Source organism: Carcharhinus amblyrhynchos, chromosome 25 (genome assembly GCF_965287045.1).
Source record: "Carcharhinus amblyrhynchos chromosome 25, sCarAmb.v2.hapA, whole genome shotgun sequence".
Taxonomy (NCBI): Eukaryota; Metazoa; Chordata; class Chondrichthyes; order Carcharhiniformes; family Carcharhinidae; genus Carcharhinus; species Carcharhinus amblyrhynchos.
Window position 1 is genome coordinate 9,858,017 of NC_137348.1, and position 14,944 is coordinate 9,872,960.

A 14,944-nucleotide genomic window follows, 5' to 3' on the forward strand; every position below is an offset into this window, starting at 1 on the left:
ACAATGTCAGAGTGGATGCTTCTTTCCGTTTACAGGTCCCTAAGAGTCGTTGTCCCTTGACCTAGCTTTCAGCTCTGTCATTTTGCATAGTGATTATTTCCATGTCAAGCCCATTGATTTTTCTTTCAAACATCTGCTGAAATTTTGCCTTCAGTTCTCCAATCTGCACTTGAAGAAAAAGATTCGAGACAAACGTAATGATTTGTTCCATCGTGTCTGTAAGTCCTGAGGTCATCTGAATTCCTTTTTCAATTTGTTCAGGCTGGCCAAGAACTTGTTTGGATCTAACACTGTTTGACTTACTATTGGATTTTCTGCGGATTTGAGCAGTGCTCAGTAATTTTGTCCTTTAACTGGGAGGACCAGAGGCCCAGTTTCAGCTTGAACACATTTACTGTTCTGATCATGTGTGGCACATCTCTGTCACTTGCCTGCAGATCACAGTTCAGCTCATTCGATCTTGCTCTTCATCCAAATGCCAAGTCTAGCAACTGTGCATTATCTGACAGCTTGCTGTACACCTTTTTTGATTTATTATTGACACATATTAACATAGTGAAAAGTATTGTTTCTTATTCACTATACAGATAAAGCATACCGTTTATAGAGAAGGAAAGCAGAGAGTGCAGAATGTAGTGTTACAGTCGTAGCTAGGATGTAGAGAAAGATCAACTTAATGCAAGGTAGGTCCATTCAAAAGTCTGATGGTAGCAGGGAAGAAGCTGTTCTTGAGTCAGTTGGTACGTGACGTCAGACTCATATCTTTTTCCTGATGGCAGAAAATGAAAGAGAGAATGTCCAGGGTGTGTAGCGTCCTTAATTATGCTGGCTGCTTTTCCGAGGCAACGGGAAGTGTAGACAGAGTCAGTGAATGGGTGACTAGTTTGTGTGACCTCATTTCTTGATTTAAGAAAGGTGACAATTTCAAGGAACAGGTGTAAAAAATCTCTGGAGGACATTTCCTTGACTTATCCAACAACACATCTGCATGAAGGATTAATCCACTAGATGGCATCAAGCGATAGTGCAGAGCTGTGGCACGAATCAAGATGATGTCTTGACAACAACTGTCATTACATGAAAAGAGTCAATAACCTTGCTTGTTAATGCTTGTTGATGGATAACACAGTGGCAATTGACAAAGGAGGAGAATTCCAGGTCAACAAAGCCTGCATTGACAGTGCAACATCAGTTGTGATTGAAACCAGTTTCTTGATCAGAGTGTTTTCCTCAGTCACATACCTTTTTAAAATTCATTGTAGACATCTTTGTTTCTTGTCCTCTGCGTGGCAAAAGAGTGAGAAAGTCTTCCTTTTGTTGTTGCATTTTTGAATGTTTTCATTCACATGGCAATCAGCTGGGCCGTATCTGTCAAGTCTACTGACTCATCAAACTGCAGTGAGAAACATTCACAGCCTGATTAGTCAATATTTTTTTGAGAGACATCCTCAGACAATTCCATCTTTCTGGCTACTATTGAAGCATGAAGCAGCATGCTCTTGATGGCTGTCTTAATTTCATCTTTGTTTTTCAAATCTTTGAGCAAGGTGTCAGCAGCAACCATTGTGGCCTCCTAGATAACTTTGCCATGGGTGAATGGTTTGACCCATCCCTGCTATGTCTGCAGATGGCTAATGCTAGCCTTGCCTTTAACCACAGATTTTGAAACAAGTGACTGTTGAGTTTGCAACATTCCCTTAACTCCCCAACTTTTTTTTGTGTGTACCTTTTGGCACTTCTATTCCAACCAGAAAGATCAATTCAAACTGAATCCAATACACAGTCCCCACATGAGGGACAAACAAGATCCAAGATGAGACATCACATTCTGTCTTGGGCTTGATCGAACAAAATCCAAGATGACAAAATGAGAAAATTCCCCCCCCTCCTGGGCTTGATCTAACGCATCATCTTGGCCAAAAGGCCGAGATGGCTTTAAAATGTTGCATCAGATGAAGCCTTGCTTTAACCTCATTGTCTTATCTTTTAACTCCACAACTTTCTTTGTCCGAAAGATGCAATTCAAGGGAAATTTTCTTGAAATTTTGCATGTGTTGTCTTGTGATGCCATTCCAAATTACCTGGGAACAATTTTGAGACATTACTGAGTCTTCTACTGTTGTGGAGTCGTATTGATATTGATAGATGGCTACTTGGACACTAAAGAGATTGTTGATCCAGCCTTATTTTCCGTTAGGTCTTATTGAGCTTAATATCAGAGGATTAAGTTAGAGAGAGAGAGGATTTAAAAAAAAAGGGCTGTTCAAGATTGTGATGAGAGGGGAGTTCATCAAGGTACCTAGCAAGATGGTCAGTAAAGGTGTTGAGCAAGGGAATATGTGTTCAAACTTAGTCAGAAAAAGGTAAATATAGCGAAAAGAAAACCCAATGCGGAGGATGGTGAATGTGAAACAAAAACAGAAATTGCTGGAAAATCTCAGCATCTGTGGAGAGAATAGACCCAACACTTTGAGTCTGGATTCCAGCATTTTTTGTTTCAGATTTCAGCATCTGCAGTATTTTGCTTTTATATTAAGATGGTGAATGTGGAATGGTTGGAATGGAAATGGAGGATTACAGGTTTTAAGGAGGCGATAAATTAAAATAGTGGCAGTCAAGATCAATTGAAAAGTGAGTAATAAAGTATGATATCCAGCTCAATGTAACTGCATGTTTCTGTATCTCTCAACCTGTGTTCAAATGCTTCTGTGGCGTAGCCCTTCTCTAGTCTGTAACCTCCAGTCCTAAAGCATTCAAAGTCTCTATTTTTCTGACTGTTGTGACCCATTTTCTTTGTTTCATAGAATCCCTATAGTACAGAAAGAGGCCATTCGGCCCATCGAGTCTGTCCTGAAAGCAATTCCACTCAGGCCACAACCCAGCACATTTACCTAGCTAATCCCCCTGACAGTAAGGTCAGTTTAGCATAGCCAATCACCTAACCCACAGAAGAAACCCACACAGACAGGCAGAAAGTGCAAATTCCACACAGACAGTGACCCAAGGCCAGAATTGAACCTGGGACCCTGGTGCTGTGAGGCAGCAGTGCTAGCCACTGTCTTTAGCTGTCTCATCTGTGGACTTTGGGAATTCCCTCTCTAAACAGCTCCATTTCATAAGACCGAACTTAAAATGATCTCTTCACCCAACCTTTTGACCATCCTGCAGTATTTCCGCCTTAAGTTGGATGTAGATTTTTTTCTTATGTTTCCATGAAGAGCTTTGCACATTTTCTCCACTTAATGTAAAAGCAAGTTGTTGTAATGGTCAGGACAAATGTAGACAGTCTTTGCTCACTTGTACTGAATGCAAGATAGTGAGCAGTGTCAGAAAAATAAATTTGAAGCATTACAGCAACTGATTTGTGGCAATTGATTCAGGGTATCAACTCCAGCAAGATTGATTTTAGGAGATTGCTCTTGCAATACTTTGGAGTTATGCATGGACTGGTGGAGACCAATATAATTCTTGATTACCTAATTTTATCTTTTAGAAGTGTTACATCCAAAATTACACTAGAGGGTGTATGAGCCTTTTGATTGACAAAGGTTTTGTGTTCCATCCTTTATAGGAAACCACCGGTTGTACTTTTGCAACTGGTTGTTCTTTTTGGTTGTGACAGGAACTTTATGTTCCTGTTTTGGTCTACCCAACCAACACAACCCTTGCAGTTGAGGTGAACCTACTCTTGGTCATCAGTTTGTACCACAGCAAGGAACTATATGAATTTCCCCCTTTTCTCTGCCTTCCCTTTATTCCCTGAATCATAGAATCCTCTCAGTGCAGAAGGGGCCATTCGGCCATCGAATCTGCACCAACTCTCAGATTATCTTACTTGAGCCCTCTTCCTTCACCCTATCCCTGTCACCCTACACTGTATCTCATCCCTCTAACCTACACATCTTGGGCTACTGAGGGGCAATTTAGTATGGCCAGTCCACCTAACCTGCACATCTTTGGATGGGCTGCATTAGAATCTCAGTGCAGCTGTCATCAATAAATGTGGGAGAATAGCCAAGTCAAATCTACATTACTGTGAAGCATCCCTGGGGTTCTTCAATTGTGTTATGCTTTGCGTAATTTAAAGCTTCAGAATTGGCAGTGCGACCTTTACATAGTAAGCCTATTCACCATTGTGTGGGGACCTGGAGGAAAGTGCTTTATTATTGTGTTTGTTCATTGAATTGCTGCCTGCAAGTACAATTATTAGTCCCGATCTATCAATTTAGAGTGACATGACCATTATGAACCCTATTCTGAGTGCACCTCTGTGTCATTGCATTGCAGTTAGTGGTGGAAATTTCCTCTGTGTCACCCGTCTCGCTGGGTTATTGCGCCAACAGTGGTTTCATCACTCAGCTGCTTGCTGAGCTTGCAGGAGATGATGTTCTCATCAGGTGAGAAAGGGACTGCTTGCTAAAAATTAGTTGCTTTGGGAAGGAACTTTCAGTTCTTAACCTTAAACAGCAAATGTTGGTGTCTGTTACCTGAATGCAGCCATGCGATTCTGCCAACCTTGCTGGTTATAATGGATCATTTTCTCATTTTGGCACTTGTTCACCGGAAAGAGGGTAAAAGCAGTGCCCTGGGCCACAAGTTGGAGAGGCAACAGCACATCCAGCTTTGACTTGCTCTGCCACATTTTGTGCCCTCTGCTTACAGAGAGACATTGATTGAAAACTGAAAAGGATCATCAGATTAATTGCGGGAAGGGGCAAATGGAAGTGTATAATGGTTTTTCTGGCACCGCACTAACTCGCCACACAGAACTGTCAGTGTTTGGCTGCTCAGTGGAATGGCATGGTAGCATGGTGATTAGCACTGCTGCTTCACAGCACTAGAGACCCCGGTTTGATTACCAGCTTGGGTCACCGTCTGTGTGGAGTGTGCACGTTCTCCCCATGTCTGTGTAGGTTTCCTTCAGGTGCTCTGATTTCCTCCAACATTCTGAAAGAAGTGCTGGTTAGGGTGCATTGACCCAAACAGGTGCCAGACTGTGGCAACTAGGGGAGTTTCACAGTAACTTAGTTGCAGTGTTAATGTAAGCCTTACTTCTGACTAATAAATAAACTTGTAACTTTTAAGTTGCCAATCTCACTGCAATCACCTGGGTTGAGAAATGGCACAGTCACATTGGTGCAGTCGGGATTAAGCTTGGTCCTGGGTGTTGACGTGCATCGTTGGGCTAGTGTTGAGTTGCCTTCATCCTGTGTCTGATATGGGAGTGTTTGCTGTCACCTTGTACCCAAAATAGGAAAAAATGCTTCCCCCGTATTGAGAACCTTGTAGCCTCTCTAAGATTACCCTCCCTCCTCTTCACCTTCCCTTCTGTATTTAAGAACAGTTGCAGTTGTGTTGACCCATCCCTGCTATGTTTGTTGGACCAACATTGGCTCCTAGTCCACCACTGCCTCAGTTTTGAAATTCTCGTCCTTATTTTCAAATTGCTCCATGTTCCCACTGTCCCCATCTCTGTGACCTCCAGCACTGCGATCCACTAAATTCTCTGCACTCCTGCAAATGTGGACTCTTGTGCATCCTCCATTTTCATCATTGCACCACTGGTGACTGCCTTTAGTTGACTAGGGCCCCTAGCCCTGGAATTGACTCCCTGAATTTCTGTTGCTCCTTAAAACCTACTTCCTTGGCAAAAACCTTGGGTCACCTTCCTGCTGTCTTCCTTATGTGACTTGGTATCAAATCTCTGGCACAGCTTCTGTGAAGGATTTTGAGATGATTTACTATATAACTATATAAATTAAAGTTCATCGGTCTTTTGGTTCAATTGCAGAGTTACAGCTATTGAGATGGTTACTGGACTTGCTCAGAGTCAACATGGACGGCAGTATCTTGCTCAGCAAGGCACCATTGATAGAATCTCAAACATGATTATTGGTGCAGGTTCAGATCCCTTCTCTGGGTTTTATCTACCAAGTAAGTAAAAGGAATATTTTATTTTTCTTTGTGTACTTTGGAGCAGCACAGTCGTTAACACTACTGCCTCATTGCTCCAGGGACCTGGGTTCGATTCCCAGCTTGCATCACTGTCTGTGTGGAGTTTGCACCTTCTCCCCGTACCTGAGTGGATTTCCTCTGGGTGCTCCAGTTTCTTCCCAGAGTCCAGAGGTGTGCGGGTTAGGTTGATTGGCCATGCTAAATTACCCGTTAGTGTCAGGGAATATATAGGTTAGAGGGATTAGCAGGGTAAATTTGTGGGGATAAGGCCTGGGGTGGGATTGTTGTCGGTGCAAACTCGATGGGCCAAATAGCCTTCTGCACTGTAAGGATTCTATGAACTGATTAATAAGAATCATGGGCAAGAAAGCTTATTCTTCTGGTGACCTACTTCATCCAGCTAACATTCACTTCAGTCCTCTACTCCCCTGTTTTTTTTAATCATGACGTGGATATGCTGGCGTTGGACTGGGGTAAACACAGTAAAAAGTCTGACAACACCAGGTTTTAGTCCAATCGATTTATTAACCCGAAAGCTTGTGAGTTTACTATCAAATAAATCGCTTGGACTAAAACCTGGTGTTGTCAGACTTTTTACTTTTTTTTAATCCCCATTGCATTGTTCCAAATGTTCATCCTAAAGATTCCTTTTCCTTAAATGAATATGTTTTTAACATCACATTCCATTTCACACAATGTACTTTATCTCCTTTCCAAAATGAGCTGTCATTGTTGAGAGGCTGTTGTCCCACATGCGGTTTTCTAGAACCAGGGGGCACCTTGGTTTCAAAAAAGAGCCTCCCATTGAAAGTGCAGATAAGGAGAAATTTTTTTGCAACGGCAGAGAGTCTTTAGAATTTTCAACACCATTGGAGGTTGGGTCATTGAGTATATGCAAGGCTGAGCCAGAGAGATTCTGATCAACACGGGAGTTTAAAGGCTTTGGTGGTGCGGGTAGGAGGAGGAGGTCACAATCAGATTGGCCATGTCCTTGTTGAATGGCAAAGCAGGCTTGAGGCCAAATGGTCTCCCGCTCCTTTTTCTTATGTAGAATTGGCCTTTTGCCAATTATGAATTGTTTAGGATTGCACATAAACGATCATTTGCGTTAACATTCAGAGCTGGTTATCCACAATGTGAATCAGCACCCAGGAGAACAGTGAAAAAATAGGCTGGGGGCAGGCACTCTTTATGGATTGTAATGAAGTTCTGCCTGGCATCACTCAACAAATAAAATGTGGAGATTAGTGATGAAAATAATGGGTGTTATAATCCAGTCGTCTATGTATTTGAGCACTTTCTTTTCCATTGCCTTCTACTGATGTCCGTGGAGATGCTTCAGTCTGAACTCGCATTCACTGCTTTCTTTGTAGATTTAGTGAAGTTCTTTGGAAATTTGGCAATGGTTGATAGTCCTCAACAGATCTGTGAGCGTTATCCTGCTTTTATTGAAAAGGTGTTTGAGGTGATTGAAGGGCAGGAGCCAACAATGACTGGAGTTGGTCTGGATACCATTGGAATTCTTGGATCATGTATTGAAGGAAAGCAAGTGCTACATAAAACAGGTGAGCCATATTAAAACTTCAGTTATTAATAGTTCAGAAGCAAAGTGTTGGGTGCTAAAGGTACTACATAAAAATGTTTTCTTACAAAAATTCCATTCACAATTTATAGCTCTGATGTGCAGGGTGATGCATAACTAATTTATTCCAACATTCTGATGAGGAATTGAAAATCTGGCATCCTATTGATGAACTTATTTACAAAACAAGTTTTCCACATCCCATGTTGTCCAAAGATTAATTTAGATTATTTTTCCTCACACTTGCATTTAGCATTGCTTACCACCAATTCCGTTGTATGTCTCCTCTCCTACACCACTGGTGGCACAGTGGTTAGCGTTGCTGCTTTACAGCGCCAGGGACCTGGGTTCGATTCCCAACTTGGGTTACTGTCTGTGTGGAGTTTGCGCATTCTCCCATGTCTGTGTGGGTTTTCTCTGGGTGCTCCGGTTTCCTCCCACATGCTGAAAGACGTGCTGATTTAGTTGCGTTGACCTGAGCAAGCTCCGGACTGTGGCAACTAGGGGAATTTCACAATAACTTCACTGCAGTGTTGTAAACCTCGCTTGTGATGCTAACAAATAAACTTTATTAATCAGTTATTAGATGAGAAAATAATTTATTTTTCGATGCTGCTCTTATAATTCCCCTAATTAATTTGCCTTGTTTATTTTCTTCCAGTTCTGTCCCCTTGCTCTCCCCTCCTCTCCTCACATCGTTTCTTTTCCAGAAGCTGCTGACTTGGGACAGGAATGTGACTTAATGGATGCTGGCAGCCTTCTGTTCCCCAATCCCAACAGCCTTTCATGTGTGCCTTCGCAGTGAGCGCTTGCAAGCTGTGCAGTTGTAGAGGAAATCGGTGTTGAATCTTTGCACCTACACGTTCCAGTGAGGGCTTATAGGATAGTGAGCAGACATGTAATCTGACACAAAAGCAAAAGGTCCTGATGAGAGGGCTTTGACTTGAAACATTAACTCTGTTTCCCTCCACTGATGCTGCCTGACCTGCTGAGTATTTCCAGCATTTTTTGTCATTATTTCAAAAAAAGTCATCTGTGCTTTCTCCACCTCTTTAAAGCTGGGCAAATAGCCCAGCTAACCTGGCTAACTCAGCAAGAGCCAAGGAATCAAACTTATTGATGCGTTTTTAAACCTTGGTTTAATAGAAAGATCCTCTTTAGATAATTTAATTTCAATGTTAATAACTAGTGCATGTACTTTGTGAAGTAATTACGTTGTTGTTTGATACTAACAAGATAGCGTATTGGAAGCCAAAAGAGAAAACACTGGAAAATCTCAGCAGGTCTGGCAGCAATTGTAAGGAGAGAAGAGCTGACGTTTCGAGTCCAGATGACCCTTTGTCAAAGCTTTGACAAAAGACTGTCTCAAAACGTCAGCCCTTTTCTCTCCTTAACGTTTCGAGACGGTCCTTTGTCAAAGCATCTGGACTCAATGTCAGCTCTTTTCTCCTTACAGGTGTTGCCGGACTTGCTGAGAGTTTCCAGTGTTTTTTGTTTTAGATTCCAGCATCTGCAGTAATTTGCTTTTAGACAACATATTGGGATTGTTAATGCATCTTTTAACCGGATAGCAACAACATACTGTGTGTATGTTTGGCAGAGGATGGGTTGGCAGGGATCGATTTAAGAACAGCACATTGTTTTTGGTGTCGTAGCTTGGCTATTATTCTGTGGTTCAGCTGCAGTGGGGGAGATGCTAACACTGTTCCAATTGTCAATTCTCATCGCTGTTCATCCATATTTACTGAAAGAAAGATCTCACTTTGCCATCTTGTAGCTAGTAGCAACAGTTAAGCTAGTCTGCACGTTGCAGGAGTGGTTCATTCCTCATTGGGTAAGGTGAGCAGAGGAAGTGATGGCCCAGTGGTGGTATTGCTAGACAATTAATCCAGAAACTCTGCTAATGTTCTGGGGACCTGGGTTCGAGTCCTGCCACAGCAGATGATGGAATTTGAATTCAATTAAAAAAAGTGGAATTATGAATCTAATGATGACCTTGAAATTATTGTTGATTATCAGGAAAAACCCATCTGGTTCACTAATGTCGTTTAGGGAAGGAAATCTGCCATCCTTACCTAGTGTGGCCTACATGTGACTCCAGAGCACAGCAATGTGGTTGACTCTCAACTGCCCTCCTAGAGCAACAATGGACAGGCAATAAATGCTGGCCTAGCCAGCAACACCCCTTTCCCACAAATGAATTTTTAAAAAAAAATCTAGGTTGCTGAGTTGGCTCCCTGATTACTGTGAGAAAGGGACCTGAAAGTACTTGTCTGGTAATATACCCTATGGGCTGGATCCTCTGTTTAGTCACCCCTCACCTCCAATAGGTGACTGGGGTTTGTGAAACATATACCCAAAGAGGAAATGCTGGAAAATCTCAGCAGATTTGGTAACATTTGTAGGGAGAGAAAAGAGCTGACATTTCGAGTCCAGACGACCCTTTGTCAAAGCTAAAAGACATAGAAAGTAGGACATATTTATACTGCAGGGTGAAGGCATGAAAGATGAGTCATAGCCACAGAAACCAGGGCCAACATTTGTGAAACGTGTAGGATATGGTACACTTGGTGTATAATCTCACATTGGCCTTGCGGTTAAGAGTTGTGGCTGATGAGCTCAATGCTTTTCTCCATTGACACTCCAGGAAATGAGACTCATGCTGTCTTTAGGTATTTCCTCTTGTCTTTGGATCTCAAAACAAATAGAATACAAAGGCAAGTGGAAGTTATAGTTTTGGGAGCTCCAGTCAGGTTTAGTGGAGGTGATGGCGTAGTGGTACTGTCACTAGACTAGTTACAAGTTAATATTCTGCGGACCCCCAGGTTCAAATCCCACCGTGGCACCTGGTGGAATTTAAAATCAATGAAAGTCTGCAATTAAAAGTCTAATGATGATCAAGAAACTATTGCCAATTGTTTTTTCAAAAAAAAATCTGGTTTACTAATGCCCTTTAGAGAAGGAAATCTGCTTGCTTTGGCAAAAACAGCAATATCCTGGTTTGGCTTCCATGTGATTCCAAATTCGAGAATAATTAGGGATGGGCAATAAATCTTGGCCCTGCCAGTGGCGCCCATATCCCATGAAAGAACGTGCATTTAAAAAAAGGTTTACTTGAATTGGTGACAGCTTTCTTGTTCCAGGTTTGGAACAGAGCTATGCTGAAGATCCTCTTAGTTCCAGATTGGAGCGAGTACTAATGGAGCAGAAAGGATTTTCAGTGTTAGTCATAGCATCACTTATGGTGTATAATGAGGCCATTCAGCCCTTCAAATCCATGCTGATTCCCCACAGACAGATTTCTATGCAGCTTGTGGTGTCATTGATTACACTTGGGTGTTTCTGTGCCCTTTCTGAAGGGTAAGCGTGTCAATGAAGTCTGGAGGGGCCTGATTCCCACATTGTGGTTGTAACGTGGGACAGACATGCCTCTAATTTGGAATTTGTATCCCGAAAGCCAAGCAAACGTTTTTCATCAGGACTTGCCTTTGGCAGAGATTTGTTGCACTTGCGTACTCAAATTGTAACATCAGTATTGCATTACTTGTCATCTTTCTTTTTTTTCTGATCTCATACTAAAACATAGAAGCCGAATTTAAAGTTATCTCTATCTTCCCAAATATACTTACAGGCAATAAATTCCAGGAGGTTTTGAGAAGGCTGGGTTCCCTCTCGTGCAATGCTGCCACAGACCTACGGGTTCGCTGCCTTGACACCGTTGCTTCTCTCCTCTCCCTACCGGTAAGATCCCAGTAAACATGTAAGTGCAAGATAGCTGAGAGTCTTCTGAATTTGATTGGCTTGAGTTTTATGTGCTTGCTACAGGAACAAAATTTGAATTGACCCAGGTGGTGTGGGAAAAGCAAACAAAAATAGCCCACCAACAAATTTCTCAACCGTTCGCTACTTAATTTATCATCCTTTTTGCAAAATGAATTTCCGTGAATATATTTTAGTATATTGCTGTTTTTGCCAAAGCAAGCAGTAGCATGAATAAACCACATTTGCTCCATAATATTATCTGGTTTCCTTTCTTTGGAAAAAGATGCACTAATAACGGTCTCCAGAGTCACCCCTCCTTTAGTGATGGCAGTGGTCAGCACTGCAGCCTCTCAACACCAGGGACCTGGGTTTGATTCCAGCCTTGAGTAATTGTGGAGAGTTTGCACATTCTCCCTGTGTCTGCATGGGTTTCATCCCACAGTCCAAAGATGTGCACATTAGGTGGATTGGCCATGCTAAATTGCCCCTTAGTATTCAAAGGTGTGCAGGTTAGGTGGATTAGCCATGGGAAAAATGTGAGGGGTTACAGCGGGGGAGAGGGCTTAGGTAAGACACTCTGTCAAAAAGTTGGTGCAGACGCGATGGGCTAAATGACCTCCTTCTTGACTGTAGGGATTCTGTGCTAAATAAAAAGTGTACTGAATTCACCTTCTGCAGAAAGATTTATCTGGCTATATGTTTGACGGCTTAGTCAAAACCTTGTTAGTGCATTCTTTGCTTTAAAGCAGCCCAGAAGTAATGTTTTTACTTTGGCAACTCTGCTTCTGAGTGATGTGAAAGGGCAGCGTTGCTTATGTGGTCAACTTGACCATCAGCCCATTGCATCGGTATACAGTGAAAAGTATTGTTTCTTGCGTGCTATGCAGACAAAACATACCATTCATTGAGAAGGAAAGGAACAAAGATTGACAAAGAAGATGATAAAGAAGGGTAGGAGAAACTATGAAGCTGGGCTTGCGCTTAATATAAAAAAGGATAGCAAGAGTTTTTATATATAAAAAGGAAGAGGCTGGCTAGGGTGAACGTTGGTCCCTTAGAGGATGAGAAGGGGGACTTAGTGGTAGGGGATGGGGATATGGCTGAGGTCCTGAATAACTTTTTTGTTTCTGTCTTCACGGAGGAGGACGTGAATAATTTGCTGGGTGTTAGAGATGGAAAGGTGGTAGGACTGGAGGGTCTTAATGACATTACTGTTACTAGAGAGGTGGTGCTCGACAGACTGGAGGGACTGATTGTGGACAAGTCGCCAGGACCGGATGGAATGCATCCGAGGGTTCTGAAAGAAATGGCGGAGGTGATAGTGGATGCCTTGGTGGTTATTTTCCAGATGTCGCTGGATTCCGGGGAAGTGCCAGAAGATTGGAAAGCGGCTAATGTTACGCCGTTGTTTAAGAAGGGTGCCAGGCAAAAGGCAGGGAATTATAGGCCGGTTAGTTTAACGTCTGTTGTGGGTAAAATGTTAGAATCCGTCATCAAGGAGGAAATAGCGAGGCATCTTGAGAGGAATTGCTTGATAGAGCAGACGCAGCACGGTTTCGTTAAAGGGAAGTCGTGTCTGACAAATTTACTGGAGTTCTATGAGGATGTGTCTAGGGTGGTGGATAGAGGAGAGCCGGTGGATGTGGTCTTTCTGGATTTTCAGAAGGCATTTGACAAGGTACTTCACAGGAGGTTATTGCAGAAGGTTGGGGGTAGGGTGTTAGCGCGGATAGAGGATTGGTTGTCAAATAGGAGGCAGAGAGTGGGGGTCAATGGGTGCTATTCGGATTGGCGGATGGTGACTAGTGGAGTGCCTCAGGGGTCAGTGCTGGGGCCTCAGCTATTTACCATTTATATAGATGATCTGGTGGAGGGAACCAGGTGTAGGGTGTCGAAATTTGCTGATGACACCAAGATTGGAGGAAAGGCAAATTGTGCGGAGGGTGTGGAGAGTCTACAGAAGGATCTAGATAGGCTGGGCGAATGGGCCAGGAACTGGCAAATGGAATTTAATGTTGGCAAGTGCGAGGTGGTCCACTTTGGTAGGAAGGATTATCACTTACGTGGTGAAAAACTGCAGCAGGCGATGGTGCAGAGGGACCTTGGGGTCCTTGTGCATGAGTCGCAAAAACCTAGCTTGCAGGTGCAGCAGGTGATCAGGAAGGCGAATGGGATGCTGGCCTTCATAGCGAGGGGGATTGAATATAAAAGTAGGGAGGTCTTGCTGCGGCTGTATAGGGCATTGGTGAGGCTGCAGCTGGAGTACTGTGTGCAGTTTTGGGCACCATACTTACGCAAGGATATTTTGGCCTTGGAGGGAGTGCAGAGGAGGTTTACTAGGCTGATGCCGGAGTTGAGGGGGTTGAGCTATGAGGAGAGGCTGAATAAACTAGGCTTGTACTCGTTAGAGTTTAGAAGAATGAGGGGAGATCTCATTGAGACGTGTCAGATGATGAATGGGATGGATAGGATAGAGGTGGAGAGACTCTTCCCACTCAAAGGACAATAGGACTAGGGGGCACAGCCTCAAGATAAAGGGGGGGGGGGCGGGGCGGTTTAGAACGGAGTTGAGGAGGAACTTCTTCACTCAAAGGGTGGTGAATCTCTGGAATTCTCTGCCCGTTGAAGTGGTGGAGGCTACCTCGCTAAATATTTTTAAGACACGGGTTAATGGGTTTTTGATAAGAGAGGGGATTAAGGGTTATGGGGAGAGGGCGGGAATGTGGAACTGAGCCACAACAGATCAGCCATGATCTTATTGAATGGCGGGGCAGGCTCGAAGGAGCAGGAGTAGGCCATCTAGCCCTATTTCTTATGTTCTTATGAAAGAGTGCAGAATGTAGTGCTATAGTCATAGCTAGGGTGTAGAGAAAAGTCAACTTAATGCAAATGTCCTGTTTTCAGCCAGTCAAGCTGTGGGTCTTGTAAAAGTCACTGGCGCCTCATGAAATGGTGGTGAGGAAAAGTGATGTGGATTTTAAACTTGGGGAAAAATAATTAGATTAGGGTTTTGACAGCAAAAGTAGTATCATTAATGTTGCACTGGGAGGGGAGGTTTATTGTGTAAACTGCAAACAAAGCCATGGAGCGAGATGTTTTCTTGCTAAATTTTGTGATTCTTTGAATGTTTTAAAAAAGTGACATAACTTCTAATGAACAGTGCTACATTTTAACCTCCTGTCTGTTAATTAAAACGTAACAGGTGACAGACGTCTCCAGCAGCCGATAGCAATGTATAGAATTGCGATAACAACCTCAGGTTGCATTTCATGTTAAATACTTGTAGCAAACTATATTGGATTAAGATCCAGCTCCTTGGCTTAAATCATTTTAGTTGAGCTGATAGTGGCTGGGAAGAATAGTTCAGTCACTATTAACAAAGAGTGGGCATTCTGCAAAGCCTGGCAAGTGTAGTCTTGGTTGGTGTGCTGTGAAGAATCTATCTCTGGTTCTTGTACTCAAGATCAGATTATAATCATAGAATCCCCATAGTGCAGAAAGAGGCCATTCGGTCCATCAGGCCTGGACCAACAACAATCCCACCCATCCCTATCCCAGCAACCCCACATATTTACCCTGCTAATCTCCCTGACGCTAGGGGCTAATCAATCTAACTCTCACATCTTTGGACTGTGGGAGGAAACC

General features: G+C 43.0%; 1 protein-coding gene across 1 annotated transcript in view; it reads left to right on the top strand.

The window, feature by feature from the left end:
* Positions 1 to 14,944, top strand: part of psmd5 (proteasome 26S subunit, non-ATPase 5) — a 29,187-nt gene that overhangs the window by 9,747 nt on the left and 4,496 nt on the right. The window contains exons 5-8 of the mRNA XM_080212298.1: positions 4,288 to 4,397; positions 5,792 to 5,934; positions 7,329 to 7,520; positions 11,169 to 11,278. Coding sequence (XP_080068424.1) covers positions 4,288 to 4,397; positions 5,792 to 5,934; positions 7,329 to 7,520; positions 11,169 to 11,278 — 555 coding nt within the window. The remainder of the gene's footprint in view (positions 1 to 4,287; positions 4,398 to 5,791; positions 5,935 to 7,328; positions 7,521 to 11,168; positions 11,279 to 14,944) is intronic.